Source organism: Ambystoma mexicanum, chromosome 10 (genome assembly GCF_040938575.1).
Source record: "Ambystoma mexicanum isolate Mex_15411 chromosome 10, UKY_AmexF1_1, whole genome shotgun sequence".
Lineage (NCBI taxonomy): Eukaryota > Metazoa > Chordata > Amphibia > Caudata > Ambystomatidae > Ambystoma > Ambystoma mexicanum.
The window spans coordinates 898,364,753-898,380,647 of record NC_090932.1 but is presented as its reverse complement, the minus strand read 5'-3'; the positions used below and the strand labels follow the sequence as shown (position 1 = coordinate 898,380,647).

At 46.8% G+C, this 15,895-nt stretch overlaps 1 protein-coding gene across 2 annotated transcripts in view; it reads right to left on the bottom strand.

Annotated features, from left to right (window-relative positions):
- Positions 1 to 15,895, bottom strand: part of DCUN1D1 (defective in cullin neddylation 1 domain containing 1) — a 660,034-nt gene that overhangs the window by 56,975 nt on the left and 587,164 nt on the right. For both annotated transcript variants that reach the window (XM_069618653.1, XM_069618654.1), the window contains exon 5: positions 10,478 to 10,560. In XM_069618653.1, coding sequence (XP_069474754.1) covers positions 10,478 to 10,560 — 83 coding nt within the window. The remainder of the gene's footprint in view (positions 1 to 10,477; positions 10,561 to 15,895) is intronic.

Genomic DNA, 15,895 nt, shown 5'->3' with positions numbered 1-15,895 from the left:
CTCATCCTCTCAAGAGCAACACATGTAGACAGAGGGACTCTGGCTACGGGTCCAGCAGCCTACCTTCCAACTGGGATAGGAAGTCTGCCGACAAGGCAACAGGGGAGGTGGGCAGATGGCTAAATCCAGGAGTTCCGAGTATGACGATTTCACCCAATCTGGGGAAATCACGATAACAGAGGCTTGAATCTCGGTTCACCTCCCGAGAACCCATGGGATGACAGGGATCGGAGTGGATGTTTAAGTCCCACTCCACTAGGAACGCATCCCCCAGTGCACTTCTCGCCAGGAATTCCCTCAAGCAGAACTGCTTTTACTTCCTGTTGGATACAGTGGCAAACAGATCCACTGCTGGGGTATGCCACTGAGAGAAGATCTCCTCGAGAACTTCCCGGCACACCTCCTACTCGTGTCAGACCGTGCTCTGCCTGCTCAGGGCATCTGACAGCCTGTTCTCCATCCCCTGCCAGGTGGACTGCTGAGATGGAGATCTGGTTCTATAACAACCAGAACCATAGCTGCATTGCCTCCCTGCAAAGGGGTAGAGACCGTACACCTACTTGCTTGTTCAACTAGTGCATGGCCATTGTGCTGTCCATCATGATTAGAAGGGTTTCCCTCAGAGAGAGCAAGAGCTTTCAGGGCTACCCTGATCGCTAGCAGCTCCAACCTGTTGATATGAAACTGGCTCTCCGTCGTGGACCCAAGATCACTCGCAGATGGTTGCAGTGAGCTCCCCAATCTTTCAGGGATACATCTATGGGCCAGAGGCGCAAAATGTCCCCCCGCCATCATCTTGTGTCTGCTGGTTCACCAAGTGAGATCAGTGGCCCCTGGCCTCGAAACCTTGAGAACAACCTTCAGGGTGCCAAAATACTGGGACCACTGACCACTCAGTAGCCAGTGCAGAGATCACATCCACAACCTGGCCTCTGGCACTAAAGAAAATTCATGAGGCTTAAGGGGCAGAGTAAGGAGGCTGGCATAGCTCTGGAAAAGCTCTACCATCTGTTGCATGCTGGTGACTCTCTCCTTGAGGGGTTGGGGCAAGCCTTCGGTGAGGGGTCAGCAATGAGAGGAGGACACAACGTGTTCATGTTTTCAAACAAAGACATTTGTTAAATGAAAAAGGTTGAGGAAATGCCTTTCTAGAGCTATTCTAGAGAGGAATTGTACCTACCTAGAAAGCAAAACTAAGGATCTATCCTGCTGTATATTCTGCTCAACCGTCTCCGCGATTACCTGGGTATCACTGATCAGGCTCTGGCCTGGCTGACCTCTTTCCTCTCCGATCGACCCTCCCAGGTCCAACTTGGGTCCTTCCCATCTATCTTCTTCTCCACTTCTGGTGTTCCCCAAGGGTCTAACCTTTCACCTTGGCTTTTCAACCAATACCTGGCAACTCTCGCCCGCTGCATTGCCTTTTGCTGCTCAAACTTTGTATACCTTGCAAACGGTGTTGGAGCTGCAAGAGAGTTCTTTCAAGATCACCTCCACATGACCAGCCTCCTGTTCCACCTCAACGCCATCACTGCATCCTCCCGTCGGCACCCCCCATCCCCAGGGGAGCTGGTGGATTCTGGCTTACAGAAGGGCCCACCTCAGGATGGTGAGTCAACTCTTTCTTCGTCCTCTGGTGAGTATGATGATTTAACAGTCAGTCATTCTATCTAAGGCCCACTTGCTGTCACTGCGACAAGGCACCTATGAAAGATGTGTTCTTGTATCCCTTTAATAAGGAACTGTTGGTATCCCAGGCGACCTGTCAAGAGTTTCTGGACGCCTGCTGGCAACAAGTCACCAGCCATTGGGACAAGCAGCTGTTCTTCACGGCGCTCTTCGTTGGTGTTCGGAAGGCTTCAACCTCACACAGGGAGCCCATTCATAACACCCAAACATTAGGTCACGGTCACTCTGTGTGCATGAAGGGTTAAGGGAGCATACACCAGCGAACTTCAACGTCCTGGAGTTGAGGGCAATGTTCTGTGCCCTGAAATCCTTTTGCCTTTACGTGTAAGGGAAAATGGTTTGTGTGTTCACTGAGAACGCAACCATCATGTTCTGCATCTGGAAACAAGGGGGAGGGGGTCACCAGGTCACCAGGCCTCCTGTCCCTGGAAGCACAATCCTTCTGGCATTGGGCTCTTTCTCATAGGATGTTGCAGTCTTCCTTCCACAACTCCATTGCGGATTCCCTCAGCAGGGAACTTCGTTCCTTCACAGATCAACTCTACGCATCTTCCAAACGTGGAGGCGACAACCCTTAAGTGCCTTGCCTTTGCAAGTAGGTTTACGCAACCAGGCAGTCTGGGAGACCCCTTCACACACCCGTGGACTGGGAAGTTCCTGTATGCCGTTACCCCATCCCCCCCCTATTAGCGAGGGTCCTAACCACCTTCAGACTGCAGCAGTGCAGACTGATTCTGGTGGCCCCAGCATAGCTAAGGACGTTTTTTTACTTGGATGACCTGGCTCTGTCATCGGCACTACCCATCACACTTCCAAAGTTTGACCTGTCCAGAAACAAGATTATGGTCCATAATCACGACCCAGCCTTTCTCAATCTAACGGCATGGCTCCTGCTTCACTAGAGCTTGGCCATGTGGACAATCCCCAAGACTGCGGGGACATCTTGGAAGGCTTGGCGCCTGCCACCATCTCCTGCTGCAATAGCAAGTGGAAAGCCACCCCAAATACTGCCATATCTACTCTCCTTGGGCAAAGCAGCACAGCCCCTGCCACCATCAAAGATCATTTGGCTGGTGATTGATTTCCAAAATCAGCCCTGGTGGTGGATTTTGGGAGGCCACCTGTTAGGCAAGATTGTATGCAGTACCCAGTGGGTGCCTGCACCAGCCTTGTCCTCTTGGCAATAGTAAACCCAACCTTTGGTATAAGCATATACTACACAAGTTGGTAGAGTGACGGAGCAGCCAGGCTTATCTAAAGAGGGGTCAATGTGAGCTATAGGGTTATTACACAGACATTCACAGTTACTATCCAAACAAACACACTCAAGGTTTCTCGATTAAACAATTATTTATTAATTTAGTAGTCAGTTGAATAAGCCTTCTTTAGAAGGGAGCAAAATATGTAACGATAATATACTTCAAAAATACACACTCTGTTTCAATAAATCAGTAGATACCCATTTGGGATGGCACACAGACACTTCCTACACCCTGAGGTGACTTAAATAACTAGCCTACTGTGGACACGGATATATCACTGGTACATTTAGAGCAATACTGAGATTGGTGTCAAAGAAAAAGTTTTAGGGAATAAAACAATGGTTAACACATTCTTAAGCAGGTTAGTACTTTTTGAGCCCTCAAAATGGCAGTGGCTACCTAATCCTGGATAGCCACTGACCACATATTCTGCCCAGCAACAGACATTTAGGCATCAGGATGTGTATTAGGACCAGACCAGAGCCCCCCCCCACTTCTTGACACACACACAGACCACCTGTTGGTGAGCGAAAGCAGCAGGATTCCCCGGGAAAGGGCATTCCATACATACATGGCATTTCCTGACCTGAGAAGGTAGGAAGAAGGCCAACGAACAGTATGACCAAAGGACAAGCAAAAACCTGCAATTGTAACAATACAAGCAATTCATGAATAGAGACATTGGGCTTCATTACAAGCTTTAAATCTGCCAAAATAACACCATGAATTACTGTTAGTGCCACATATCCAGTTGCATTACCTCAGGATTATCAAGTGGTGGTAATTTCCCATTTTGGAGACCCTAGGACTCCATGGGGATTTTTGGCAGATTTACTGTCAATGGAATTACTGTGCAGTAAATTTGCCAATTTTCAGAGGTAAAGGGGGGGGGATTCAACTCCAGCAACAAGCTCTCCAACTTTACTGTGCCGTAATACCGCCGGCAGTAAATCCTCAAAATTATGATTTGGCGGTGCAGGAAAAGTGGAGGTAACAGATTTCTCACCATTTGTTTCCCACACCCCCAACCTCTTGATGAGGTCCATAATCTCTTAGTACTACGGGTCTTAAGGACTAATCAGTAGCATCATAAAAAATGAGAAAAAAAAGACGAGGGACGTAAATCAGAAAGCTTTACTGACCTCCAAAAAGTCAGGACAGGAGTCTAAACAATTATGACAGAGCAAAATGAAAGGGTGTCCCATGGGTGTCTATGGGAGGAAAGCAGTAAAAAGATTTGCCAACAACCGCCATCTTGCGCTTAACTCTTACTCCTTCTGCACCTTCGTTGTGGTCTCATTGACTTAATGAATGTCCTCATGGCCTGTTCCATGCTTTTCTATAAGTGCACACTCCAATACCAGCTTGGGAACTCAAAAGTGTGCTTTCCAAATTGATGGGACATCCTTTTGAGCCTTTACATAAAGCAGACACCAAGTTCCTGTCGTGGAAGACTGCTGCTTGTTCGCGATCACCTCCATCGGGAAGGTTGGCGAAATACACGTGCTCTGTTAATCCGCCTTATTTAGACTTTTACAAGTGTATGGTAATTTCAATGTCATGAAGATTCCTCATCATATATTCCTTCCAGAGTCAGCTGCTCCGAATACTTTGACAGGGGGCGTTGTGCCCCTTGACCCGGGCGGCAATCCCTCTTGACTCGATGCAGCAGTCTTTGACTCCGGACGTGATGCCGGTTGTCGGACATGTACTACACACCCGGACATTAGTTCTTTTTCCATACATTCGGTAGGCTGCTGGACGGATGACTAGTGAGAGACTTCTAATTGCATTTTTTTTTTCTCTCAAATTCTCAAGTGCCCACTCCCAAGGCGTTGGGTTGACTCAGCCGGCATGGTGTCGCTGTGTGGTGCCTCGGCAAAGATCACGTCACAGAAGGCTGCGGGTCGAGTCAGTAGATGAACCCAAAATTGCTACGGGAGCAGGTGGCAAATCTAAAGTTGCGGCACCCCCACCCCTCCCATCAAAGTCACCAGCTCGATCAAACACTCTGCTGGAGAAAGAGGACAGGTGCCGCAAGAAGGCTAAAAAGAGTTAACCTTCCAGCAGCCATTAGTCATTGTTCGCTTCTCACAAGATGCATCGCCATCAACGCAGGCATGACTCGGACACATCCGAGGAGAGTGGTAGGTCCCAATGCGGCTGTGCCATATACAGAGCCGAATGGAAAGCGTTCAAGGAGCAAATGCTCCAAATGATTAAAGGCGCTACTGTGGCAACCCTCGAAGCAGACAGCCAGGGAAGCCCCATTTGCACCTGTGCTACCAGCGCCAAGGGGGTAGAGGGCGACTTCAGGCCTGACACCAACCGTCACCAAGTCGACTGTTAGTTCAAAGCCACAGTCGCCCAGATACTATCAACGTCCAGGTCGAGCTTGGCACCGATGTTCGAGAAGTCCTATGTCTCCGAGTCAAGTATGGCGTTTTTGACACAATGACCTCCCATTTTTGGAGAACAGGACCTCAACTTTCAACCGGCGCATGGAGGGTCAGGTGGTGACATTTTCTTGCTGATCACAATTACCTTGTTAACTTGGCTAAGGGCCTATGTGATGCTAGTGGGTTGGATACCTCCCTGACTTGGACATGCAGCAGGCCCATCCCTGTGGCCATGCAAATGCCCAGTATCGGAAAACAGTGGAGAGAGACAGGGGTGGATGCCTTGGGCTTCTGTGCCCCTGCTAAGTCACTGCCGGCCTATGAGCTTAACAATGTTCTTGACAGAAGCTCACCCATTGAACTAGCAATGCTGTTCAATGTAGCCATTTCAGACGCTATTGCATCCATTTGGCAAAGACCCTGTTCCAAGCCTTCTGTGTTCACAAAGAAGTATACACACGAGGGGTGACCCTATATATTTGTCAATTACATGCTACGCCTGAGGGTTTAGTGGCTCATGCTGCCACGGTGAACACTAGACCATCCACGTCAACCTCCAACTTGCCCACTGACCGGGCATCGAAGAAATACAACTCACGGAGAAAGTATTTTCCTCTAATAGCATGGCGGTTAAGGCAGTGAATGCTTTGTGTGCCTTTTGCCAAGTATACGCACAACCTTTGGTGTTGGATTAAAGAAGTGGAAGAGCACATCCTGGAAAAGTAAATGTGGGAAAGGTTTCTGCACTTGGTGGAGGATGGCAGGGAGGTAGCCTGTGGACGCAATCGGGCCTGGACGCTGCGGATTGTCCGAGCAGAGCTATGCGGTCAAGTCATACGCAGGCAGGTTTACCTGAACATTTCAGGGTTTTCCCCCCAATCTTCAAGCCAAGTTGCTCGACATTGCCTTTGATGGTGAGCATCTGTTCGGCTTTTGCATCGGAATCCCTGTTAAAGCTGTGGGGCGTAGCGTGAGGACCTCTGCCAAGATCCCCCCTCCGGTTGTTCCACCTCGGGCTGAGGAAGCACCAAATATTTGCCAATGGCGGCGAGCCGCTCGTGGAAGGCCTTGGCCGACAACCGCTTGTCAGGGTCCTCCTCTTCATACATGTCAACCAAGGTGTCCTGTTGATCCAGAGCCGTAGGAGGAGTGCTGGGTGCCTGGGGCTGTGGTGTACTGACTGGAGCTGGTGGTTATTACAGCGGCTGTGGTGGTGCTGGCGTAGTGGGAACTGGCACTGGGTCTGCATGGGAGCCGGGAGCGCTGGAACCAAGGGCGGAGTGGCCGTGTGTGCTAGCGGCAGAACCAGCGGGAGCATTTCCTTGATCACATCCCCGAGGAGGACGCCCATCTGCGGAGACCTCATGAGGGTCATAAACTTCAAAAAACCTGACCTTGCAGTCCGGTGGAGCGCCACGAGGTGCAGGCATGTGCGGGGCCCAGAGGGTGCTGAGGTCTGGACACACTGCCTTACTCTCTGCGGGGAGTACCTGCCCTGCGATGAAGAAGGGTATGCCGTGGGCCACGTGCCTGGTGAAGACCAGTCCCACCTGGAAACTTGTTTTCCTACTTCTTCCCCAAAGGGGGATGGTGTCAGACGAGTCGGACGAACCGCCCTCTTATCTGCCCCAGCGGCCATCTTGTCGGGCTCCATGCCACTTGCCTGCGCCATGGCGCTTACTGCGCTGGGCCCAGCCTCTTCCAAGACTTTTGGCAGTGGAGGTTGAGGCCTACCCTGCACCTCAGGACGAGGCCTGGAAGGCAGATTGCCCTCAGCTGTGTCACGGATAGTGCTGCATACAGGCGCCCCCTCAGACATTTCTCCGGTACTAGGACATAGCCCCTCAGGCGTAAACCCACTAACAGAACCTTGTGGTCCCTCTGTGCCCTCACCGGTAGTGCCTCGCGACCCCTCGGCCTGACGGCCGGTAGTTGTAGCAGCCTTGGTATGGGGGCTAAGGCAGCGGAGGCAGAGAGCGTGGGGGAGGGGGGTTGGACGTATGGAAGAGCCCCTGGCTGGCTGGACACCTGCTGAAGCCCACCGACCTCAACATGCGCCGGGGAGGAGCGTGGCACCAGAGGGGAGAGGATCTGATTGAAGACAAGAAGATGACAAAAAAGACTTCTCTGGGGAAGAGCGTGTGGAATTAATAGACCGGAGGCCTAACCAAGGAGTGCTGGTGAAAGCGTTCCGCTCCAGTCGATGAGGAAAAGATGACTGGGGAGTGGTGCAGTTGGGTGGAGTGAGGGGTGCGCATGCTGCCAGGGCTGCGTGCATCGAAATTTAAAGGGGAAGATGATTTTTTTCTAGTGAAAAAGGTTACATTCCCCATCCCAAGCGAGGGACGCTCACAGTATGGAGGAAAGGGCACAGGACGTAGGAATACGAGAAGTTTCTGTAGAACCTATTAACTTCTCAACACCGTTTTTTGGATTTCATTCAAAAGGAAAAATGTTAGCTACCTTTACAAGCAGAAAGGCACAATATTTTAAATCAATGTCATGTCTATAGTTGGTAGAACATCTACGAGATAGAACATGTTTTTAGAATAACAAAAACAAACACCTTATAGCCTACAGGATTGACTACTGGGCATCCTTTGCCTGCATCCGACCGTCCGATATTTGCAGACATATAAATATGTGCTCCCAATTATATTATTAGAGCTATTGTGATGATCATTTTATACAGCAAGTTGCTAACACAGTACACCTTATGTCATTGTAAATGGTCCTATTGTCTATACATTGTAAAGTAGGTAAAAAACTTAAAATACAAGCATCTTGGATGCAATACTGGGATTCTAAAATTGAACAACCAGCTCTGGTCCATAACTAAACTAGATTTCCAACTGTGGAGGATAGAGAGCCCATGCAACACTTGCAGCAATGTTCAATGGTCTCTTGTTTATAAAATTAGGCAATGGGTTAGTATAAACCCCTAAAGGGCCCAAAAGGTTATCTGTAAAAACAGAAGATCGCCCTCTGGATTAGATGCTGCAAAAGTGATAAAATGAAATAATTAATGTGGTGATGGTGTGTACCTACTACAGTGGGGATACCGGTCTTCCCCACGACTCGGAAAAATGTAAAACAATGACTCAGGAATATATCACCCAGCTGCTTTTTCTGCATAGGTCCTCTTCAAAGGCATCTATCGGCAAACCCATTGTTTGTTTTAATTCGCACCATAAGGATACTACCTGGCACACTGTTTTCCGCTCGGGGGGGCCAGGGGGCTAATACTGCCCCAGTTAACTATGAGGGTCTGGATTGGTTTAAAAAAGGAATCCCTCACGCGCCTGCTCCTTCTCTTGTATTCTCTCTTTCTCCACTGGGGATACAGTACCCATCACATTATACAGACTACCGTCACATTAAGGGTTGAAGTGCCCCCTCCCTGCAAGGGATATGGTGCACTTCACACTAGACTTGGCTTCAAGGTTCAGGAGAAGCAACATTGACCAGGCTTTCCAAAACAGAGTATCTGGCAGCTCTAGGGACTTCAGGGTTTTCTAGATTTGGACTCTGCTGGGTGTGAACCTTCTCCGAGGGTTCTCAAAGAAACATTGGCTTCTCTAGAGGCACTCTCGACTTTTCTGCACTTAGACTTTGTTACCTGCTCCTCAAGTCTGTCATGTTGCTCGTTGCATCTGTCACTTCTATGAGCCCTAAGACAACCGTTTATTTTCGCAGCCGAGATTGGGTCCACTTACTTTTCCTAATCACATAGTTCCATTGGTGAAATGCAGTTTTAGATCCTCCTTCCTGTCCATGTGGAAGACCATCGAAAAGGACCAGCAGCGGTTTTGAGATCGGGACTAGGTTTCGCCAGGGCTCTGTGCTGGAATCTCAATGGCACTACTGAAAATATATTGTCATAGTCCTCCTTTCCGTGGATTCTCAGGACACAGACTTCCCTAATCTAGTTTGCTGCTTCCTCTCCGAGTCACAATGACCAATTAGTCTGAAACATGTCTGTACTTGCTTTTGGTCTTGTGCAGAAGCATTGTGGCCAAGCCTTTGTATATGGCATTTCCTCTTCGGTTATGCCATGGCAGGCTGAAAGACTGTCTGGAAGGTTGCACAGAGCTTTGTCGATAGTTTTCGATTGAAAACCCTCCAGCCATCACACCTGTTCCACCATACGCATGTGCCACAGTGGCATACTATTATCGCAACAAGCTAAGAGTTGGTGTTCAGTGTAGCAAGTAGGTTTGGACCTGAAACAGGTACTGGAAAAGTGGCAGTAAGGTTACTGCGAGTCCCTGTGCTAAACCTCAACATGGCAGGCTGCACATGATCGCTGAAAGCCAGAAAATGACTAAGATGAAGTGCTGACTGCAAAAAAGGGTCAGCAGTTAAAAGGGCTGAGCCTCTCCCAGTAACAAAAAAAGAAAAGGGAAAGAAGAGAAATGCAAAATAAGAAAATAAGGGAGGGGGATGCAACAAAGGCAGAACGTAAGGTGCCAGAAGCAAGTTAAAAATAATCATAATGGGATAGACAGAAGGGAGCAAAAGTGGAAACAGTAAAAGGAGTTCAAAGAAGAAAGAAAAAAGGTAAATAAAAAAACGAGAATCAGCTACCCAAAATTAACAGCAAAAAACGTACAGATTAGCTAAATTAAAAGTTCGCTTTCAGGGAGTAAGGATTTCAAGGGGTGTGTGGGGAGGAATCTCACAAAACAGATAAAATAAGGTGAAAGGCTTAGGCACCATCAACTCCAGTGCCTGGCCGCTCCTCTCTACAGGAAGAGCGGAGCGAGTATAACAAGAGGAAAGGCGCAACAATAGTAAGTTCTTGTATGTGGTGCCACCAAAACCTCTGCAGAAAGGTACAATGCTCCATACAAGGGTTTGACTGCTACACCTTTACCATCATTAGGAATCCTGACTCGCCAACTTCAGTAACAAAAGCACAAACAAGTTAATGATTTCTGAACGAGAACAAGCACATTACCCAGAGACAAAAAAGGTGGTCATAATACTAAAATCTCTTAAAATCTAAAACTTATGTACACCCTCATGTAATGGCACCGGGAGCATTATGTGCAAACGGATTCATTTTTCTACAGAACCCCCCGCCCCCATTCCCCAACAAATATGAAGTTTTTGAATCAAACTTACCAACAAAAATTTGTTCCATAAATCTAGGAATTTGAACCTTCCATTTAGTACTAGATTCCAGTAGGCAATGGCCATTTCTAAATCTGCAAAATTAAAATGCATTACAAGTAGAACTAAAGAAACAAAGAACAGAAATGGAACATTTTTTTCAAAATAAGAAAGAAAAATATTTACAAAGGTTAGCGTATTCACTTCTGCACACTACCATCCGTCCTTTAGTTGTGAATACATAAAAGCCAATATCATGCAAATGGAGAGCAAAGAGTTTTAAAATCGCTTTGTCACACTCAGATTTATGATTTAACATTTTGAGTTGTATATACTTTAATTGGAGTGCATTTAGTGATCTGCAAAGCACTACTTCAGAAGTATTTGAACACTTTTTGTGGCAGACTAAAAGTTGTTGGCACTAATGTAAGCACTTGGTGTCAAAGTGGTAGTTTTGAAAAAAGGGCATGGGAGACAGTCAACATGTTCATCTGCTTACAGAAATAAAAGTAGTCGTGAATGTTGGTTCCTCAATATGAAAGAAGCAACAATGATTGTTTAATGGGAACATACCTAAATGATGGCAAACAGAAAGCACACTTTGCCCGAGGTACCACCCCATATTTATAAGCAATGTATAAATTAAATGTCTGCATCAAATCCATTAAAGAAAATCTGAACAGACTATCCTGAAGCGTGTTGACAGCAGTTTCTCAAAGAAGCCACTGCAAGAAAGCATCACAAAGTCAGGGTTTCTGGAGTTGGTGGTATTAAGATGAAGGTTCTTATTTCCAAAAATCCAATATTTACATGCACAGTAAAGAAATGCAATATAACAAACATTACATACCTTTAATCGTCTTTCTGATGCCTGTATCTACTTAGATTCACATGCTTTGCATAGGCCGACATCTACTGATTAATGCAGAGAATTGCAGACTTGTTTTGACCGGGAGAGAGTGTGAGAGTGCATGTGTGTGTGTGTAATACTATCCTTAGTGGGATGTGCACTGTACCCCTGGTCCTTCACGCGTCAAGGTCTGATTGTTTTGTGTCTGACATGAGGGTATGCAGTGATAAAATCGCGGGAAAAATGTCACCTATACAAAAAAAATCACTGCAAAAATGCAGTGGTTTGACCCGGTAAAGGTGAACCCTGTTATACCATTTAAGGGAAGCAGGGGTTGCAGGGGGGGGGGGGGGTGTCCCCCGGTCCCCTTAAATGGTATAATGGGTCCGGCGGTTGCGCCGTGATATTTTGTAACCACAGTAATTTTTCCCGCAGTATAAACACATGGAGCTGACATGAGGGAGCATGAAGTCTATGTGTGAGTACTGTAAGGAAGAAAAGTGACCAGAGTTCAAGGGTATTTATTGAACTTGCATAAGGGTATGATAAACGCCTATCTAAACCTAAATCTACAGATGGGAGAAAGATACGACCATCAAATAATAATAATGCAGTCCCAGTGGAGTCTTGTCAAAATAAAAGGGCCTATACAAAAAAATAAAAAACTATTGCCAATCTTTACCACTAATTTACAAATAATGTGGGGTAAAGTTCATGAAAAATAAAGAAGTGTTCACAAAATAATATGTCGGGATGCTCAGGCCGTTGGCCTTCCTTCCCCACGTTATCAGCACAAGGCAAGGCGGGTCAATCGAGCAAAAAACACACAATGGCTTCTGCGGCACAAGGATACAGTTCAATTTTCCCAGTTCAGGACCACCTGCGTCCAAGTCTCTTTAGTTCTTACAAGTCTCTTGACGCAGAGGGCCTGCTGTACCAAACGCAACACACAAAAGGTTATTTTCCTTTTTCCAGTATTCAATGTGGGTGTTCACCCTGGATCCCCCTCTGCCGGGCTCAGATACCTTTCTTTTGTTCAATTAGTCTCCCTCAGCCAGGCTCGGACCAATTGTGACGTACATTAAACTATCGAATACTTTTGAATGTGCACAGGGTTTAGCTAACCCTGTTGCATGACCACATCGATTTCAATATTTCTCTCTCACACTCAGTATCAGTTGGATATTTAACAAAGACTTTCAAATGAGTACCCACGTGGCGCCGGACCACGGTGTATGGTTTTTTTTTTGGCCTCCCAAAGTTCAACTACTTCCTTTGGCTTCCAATTGTATTTGCGTCGCTCATCCCAAATGCCTCAAACACTGTTCTCTTTATACAATGTTGCCGATTAGAACCTTGGTTCAAAACACAAGCTGGGTTGGTATCAGTCTCTCCGACTCACCGGGTGTGCAGTCTTTTCTGACGATGCTTTGTTGTAGGAGCCAAGGACAGTACCACAGCGGCAATAGCTCCTCCCCGCTTTGGTTATCGACGTGAGAGCCCTGGGTACCTCAGACACACTGCGCAGGGTTGATCTGCTTTAGTTCCTAGTCTTCGGTTTCATACTTTTCAAGGCTTACGGAAGGAACGGTCTTTACAGGTCAAGTGTACTTCCCTACATGCAACCCTCTCTGGTCTTGCTGTCTTTCTCCTTGTAATAAACTGCCATCCTGGAACTGCTGTTTTCTTGTGTGTTTTGCCTCGCTTAGAGTGTGCCTTTGTGCTCCACCTTGTATCCATTTGGGGAAGGGTGATGAAGTCAGGTGTGTGTAATGAGCCGTAATTGCCTAGCCTTGCATGACCATAGTGTTGAGACATGTCAGGTATACGGCTCTGGTGTTGGTACTGTCCGTGAGAAAGTGTTTGTGTTGGGGAAGGGAGTTGGGGGGGCAGGTGTTGAGCTACTAGGTATCCTACCTGGTAGGATGGGGAAAAGGTGTTACAAGAAAGGGGGATACTGTGCTTCACACTCTGGTGTCCCACTTCCACTCCCTGAAGACTCCTCACCCAGGTGATCCTCAGACACCGGTCCACCCCCAAGAACTGGATCCAAAAGCGATGGCCGTGCCCTGTCCACCTCGATGACAGATCCGCGGGGACTAGCTGGTGAGACACCTTCAGGTTCATCACATTACAGGACGGTGAAGCAAGGTATAAGTTGTCTATGTACCTTCCACTCCAAAGAGGGAAGGAAAGGTGGGTGCATGTGCATCTAAACAGATACAAGCAAAAGAAAGCCGATTACAGGTATGTACCATTTGTCTTCTTTAGGCTTGTGGATCTGCTTAGAATCGCATGCGTTTCCATAGAATAGGATGCAATACCTGGAGAAGGAGGTGGGTTGTTAGAAGGTACAGAAGCCAAAAGATGCCTTAACACTGCTTGACCAACTGGAAAAAGCCGCTGAGTGCTAAGAGACGCCCCCTCGTCCATTATGGATGAGCTGCCAGGCTCCGACTGGCTATAGGACAATAGGGCAATGCCCATACCAAAAATGCAAAATGCTAGTATGGGCCAGTCAAAATGGACCCCTTTTCTTGCCAATGTGGGCCATTTTGATGAGTTACTTCACTATGCAGCATTATTTTTGAATAACTAGTCTTTAAATAACACAATGCGCTTACATTTTAACATGAAGCACTCCTTGGGTACTATTTAAACAGTCTGACTAAAGGAATAAATATCCATTTGCAACTGTGGGCCACTTTTTCATTGGTCTCTGAGACAGTTTTATGGTCCAGTCCGACCATGTGAGCCGCCCCTGCCCATTTCCTCCAATCTAAAAACAAATATCCACATAGTACCGTTGCGTGAATGTGCAAATGGAATTCCATGTAGATGCTTTGCAAATTTCCTGCAAGGTTACATTTGCAATTAATGCTTGAATCGCCCCAATGCCATGAGTTGAGTGTGCTCTGGGCATGAGGGCATGAATGATAACATTTTCTTTAACAGAACAGCAGAGTTGAACGCAATGTACAATCCATCTGGAAACTGCTGATTTAGAGACAGGATCCCTTTCTCTACCAGCAGCCAAGTAAATAAAGAATGTATCTGTTTTCCTTATTGGTTTTCTTTTGTCTATGTAGTACATCCCTGCTCTGACATCAAGTTAATGTAGGTTTCTCTCAGCTGCATTATGTGGGTTCTGGAAGTCCTATAGATCGATTAACATGACATTTAGAAATACATTTTTGAGAAAAATGTGGATGTGTTATTACTACCTTGTCTTTATGAATGGTTACAAATGGGTCCTGAACTGAGAGCGCTTGCAGTCCACAGACTCTTCTCATTGAGGTAATGGCTATATAAAAAAGGCAGTCTTAAAAAGGTGAGATGTTTAAGACTAGCGTTATGCATAGGTTGAAAAGGGTCCCCATAAGCTTGGTAAGAATTACATTCAAGTCCCATCGTGGGAGTGGAGTTGAAATTGGGGGATAAAGCTTTTTGACCCCTGCTATGAAAGCCTTAACCACGGGAACCTTCCAGCAAGAAATGTTACTTTGTGCGGTGGAATATGGTGAGAGTTCAGCCAAGTGGACTTAAGACTAACCCAGAGTCTAACAAATAGTGTAGATCATTAAATCAGAACGTAAACAGTCAATGGGGATGAGGTTTTGCCCTTTTCACCATAAAACAAAAAGCTTCCACTTGTTGAAATAAGGTCTTGTGTTAGGCTTACGTTCCTCCTTTAAGATGTGCATGCATCGTTGAGGTAAGTTTAAGTGACCAAACTCTAGGACTTCAGGAGCCAAGCTGCCAAGTTCAGTGGTTGGGGGCACAGATGGAGTGTTGACACTTGATGGTGGGATAACATGTTACATACTTGGAGGATCAGAAGATGGTCATAAGCGGCTGGTCTTTCGTTTCTTGTTCTTACATGGTGTTCTCCAGTGCGGCGTGACAATCTGTAGACTGTAGTGAAGTATTTCTAATGCTTCCTAGCTGGAGGTGGGAGGCCAGGGTCTGGGCGAGCCGCAACCAGCCTCTGGACCTGGTTTCACCTGCATTTCTCGGGCACCTGAAGTCAGAAGGCACATTAGTCCGGTTGCGGCGCTGAGATCCTGAAGTCCAGAACAGCATCTTTGGGGTCTATAGTGCTGTGTCAGGAGTTAATGGAGCATGACGCGCTGCTGAGACAAGGCTGGCCTCGGGTGCTACTCTGTATTCAAACCAAACTATCCATTACTCAAGTAAGCTGGGTATTGGTGGGGGCTTGCACGAGATGTTGGTCTCCAAACAGCACCTGTAGTAGCGGTAGCAACAGCTAATAGTACCGGCATAGCTGGGGAATTGGGGGTGGGAAGTTGCTGTGAGTGAGACCGATTTGCACACTTCATAACACACACCTACTGCTCCTCCGAGAACAGGACGTTAACTTTAGTTTAAGGCAACGGCTGCAAATATAATGCAGGGTAAGCCTACACGATATAATTTATGAAGCATGGAACAAACGTTTTTGTAAAAAGACACTGCAAACCGCAGATAGGAGAAATAAAAAATAACTTTTTCCATTTCATTTACTGTTCCCGTTTATTGAGTACTATCATGCTGCATTTCAGCATCTATAATTCAGTTTT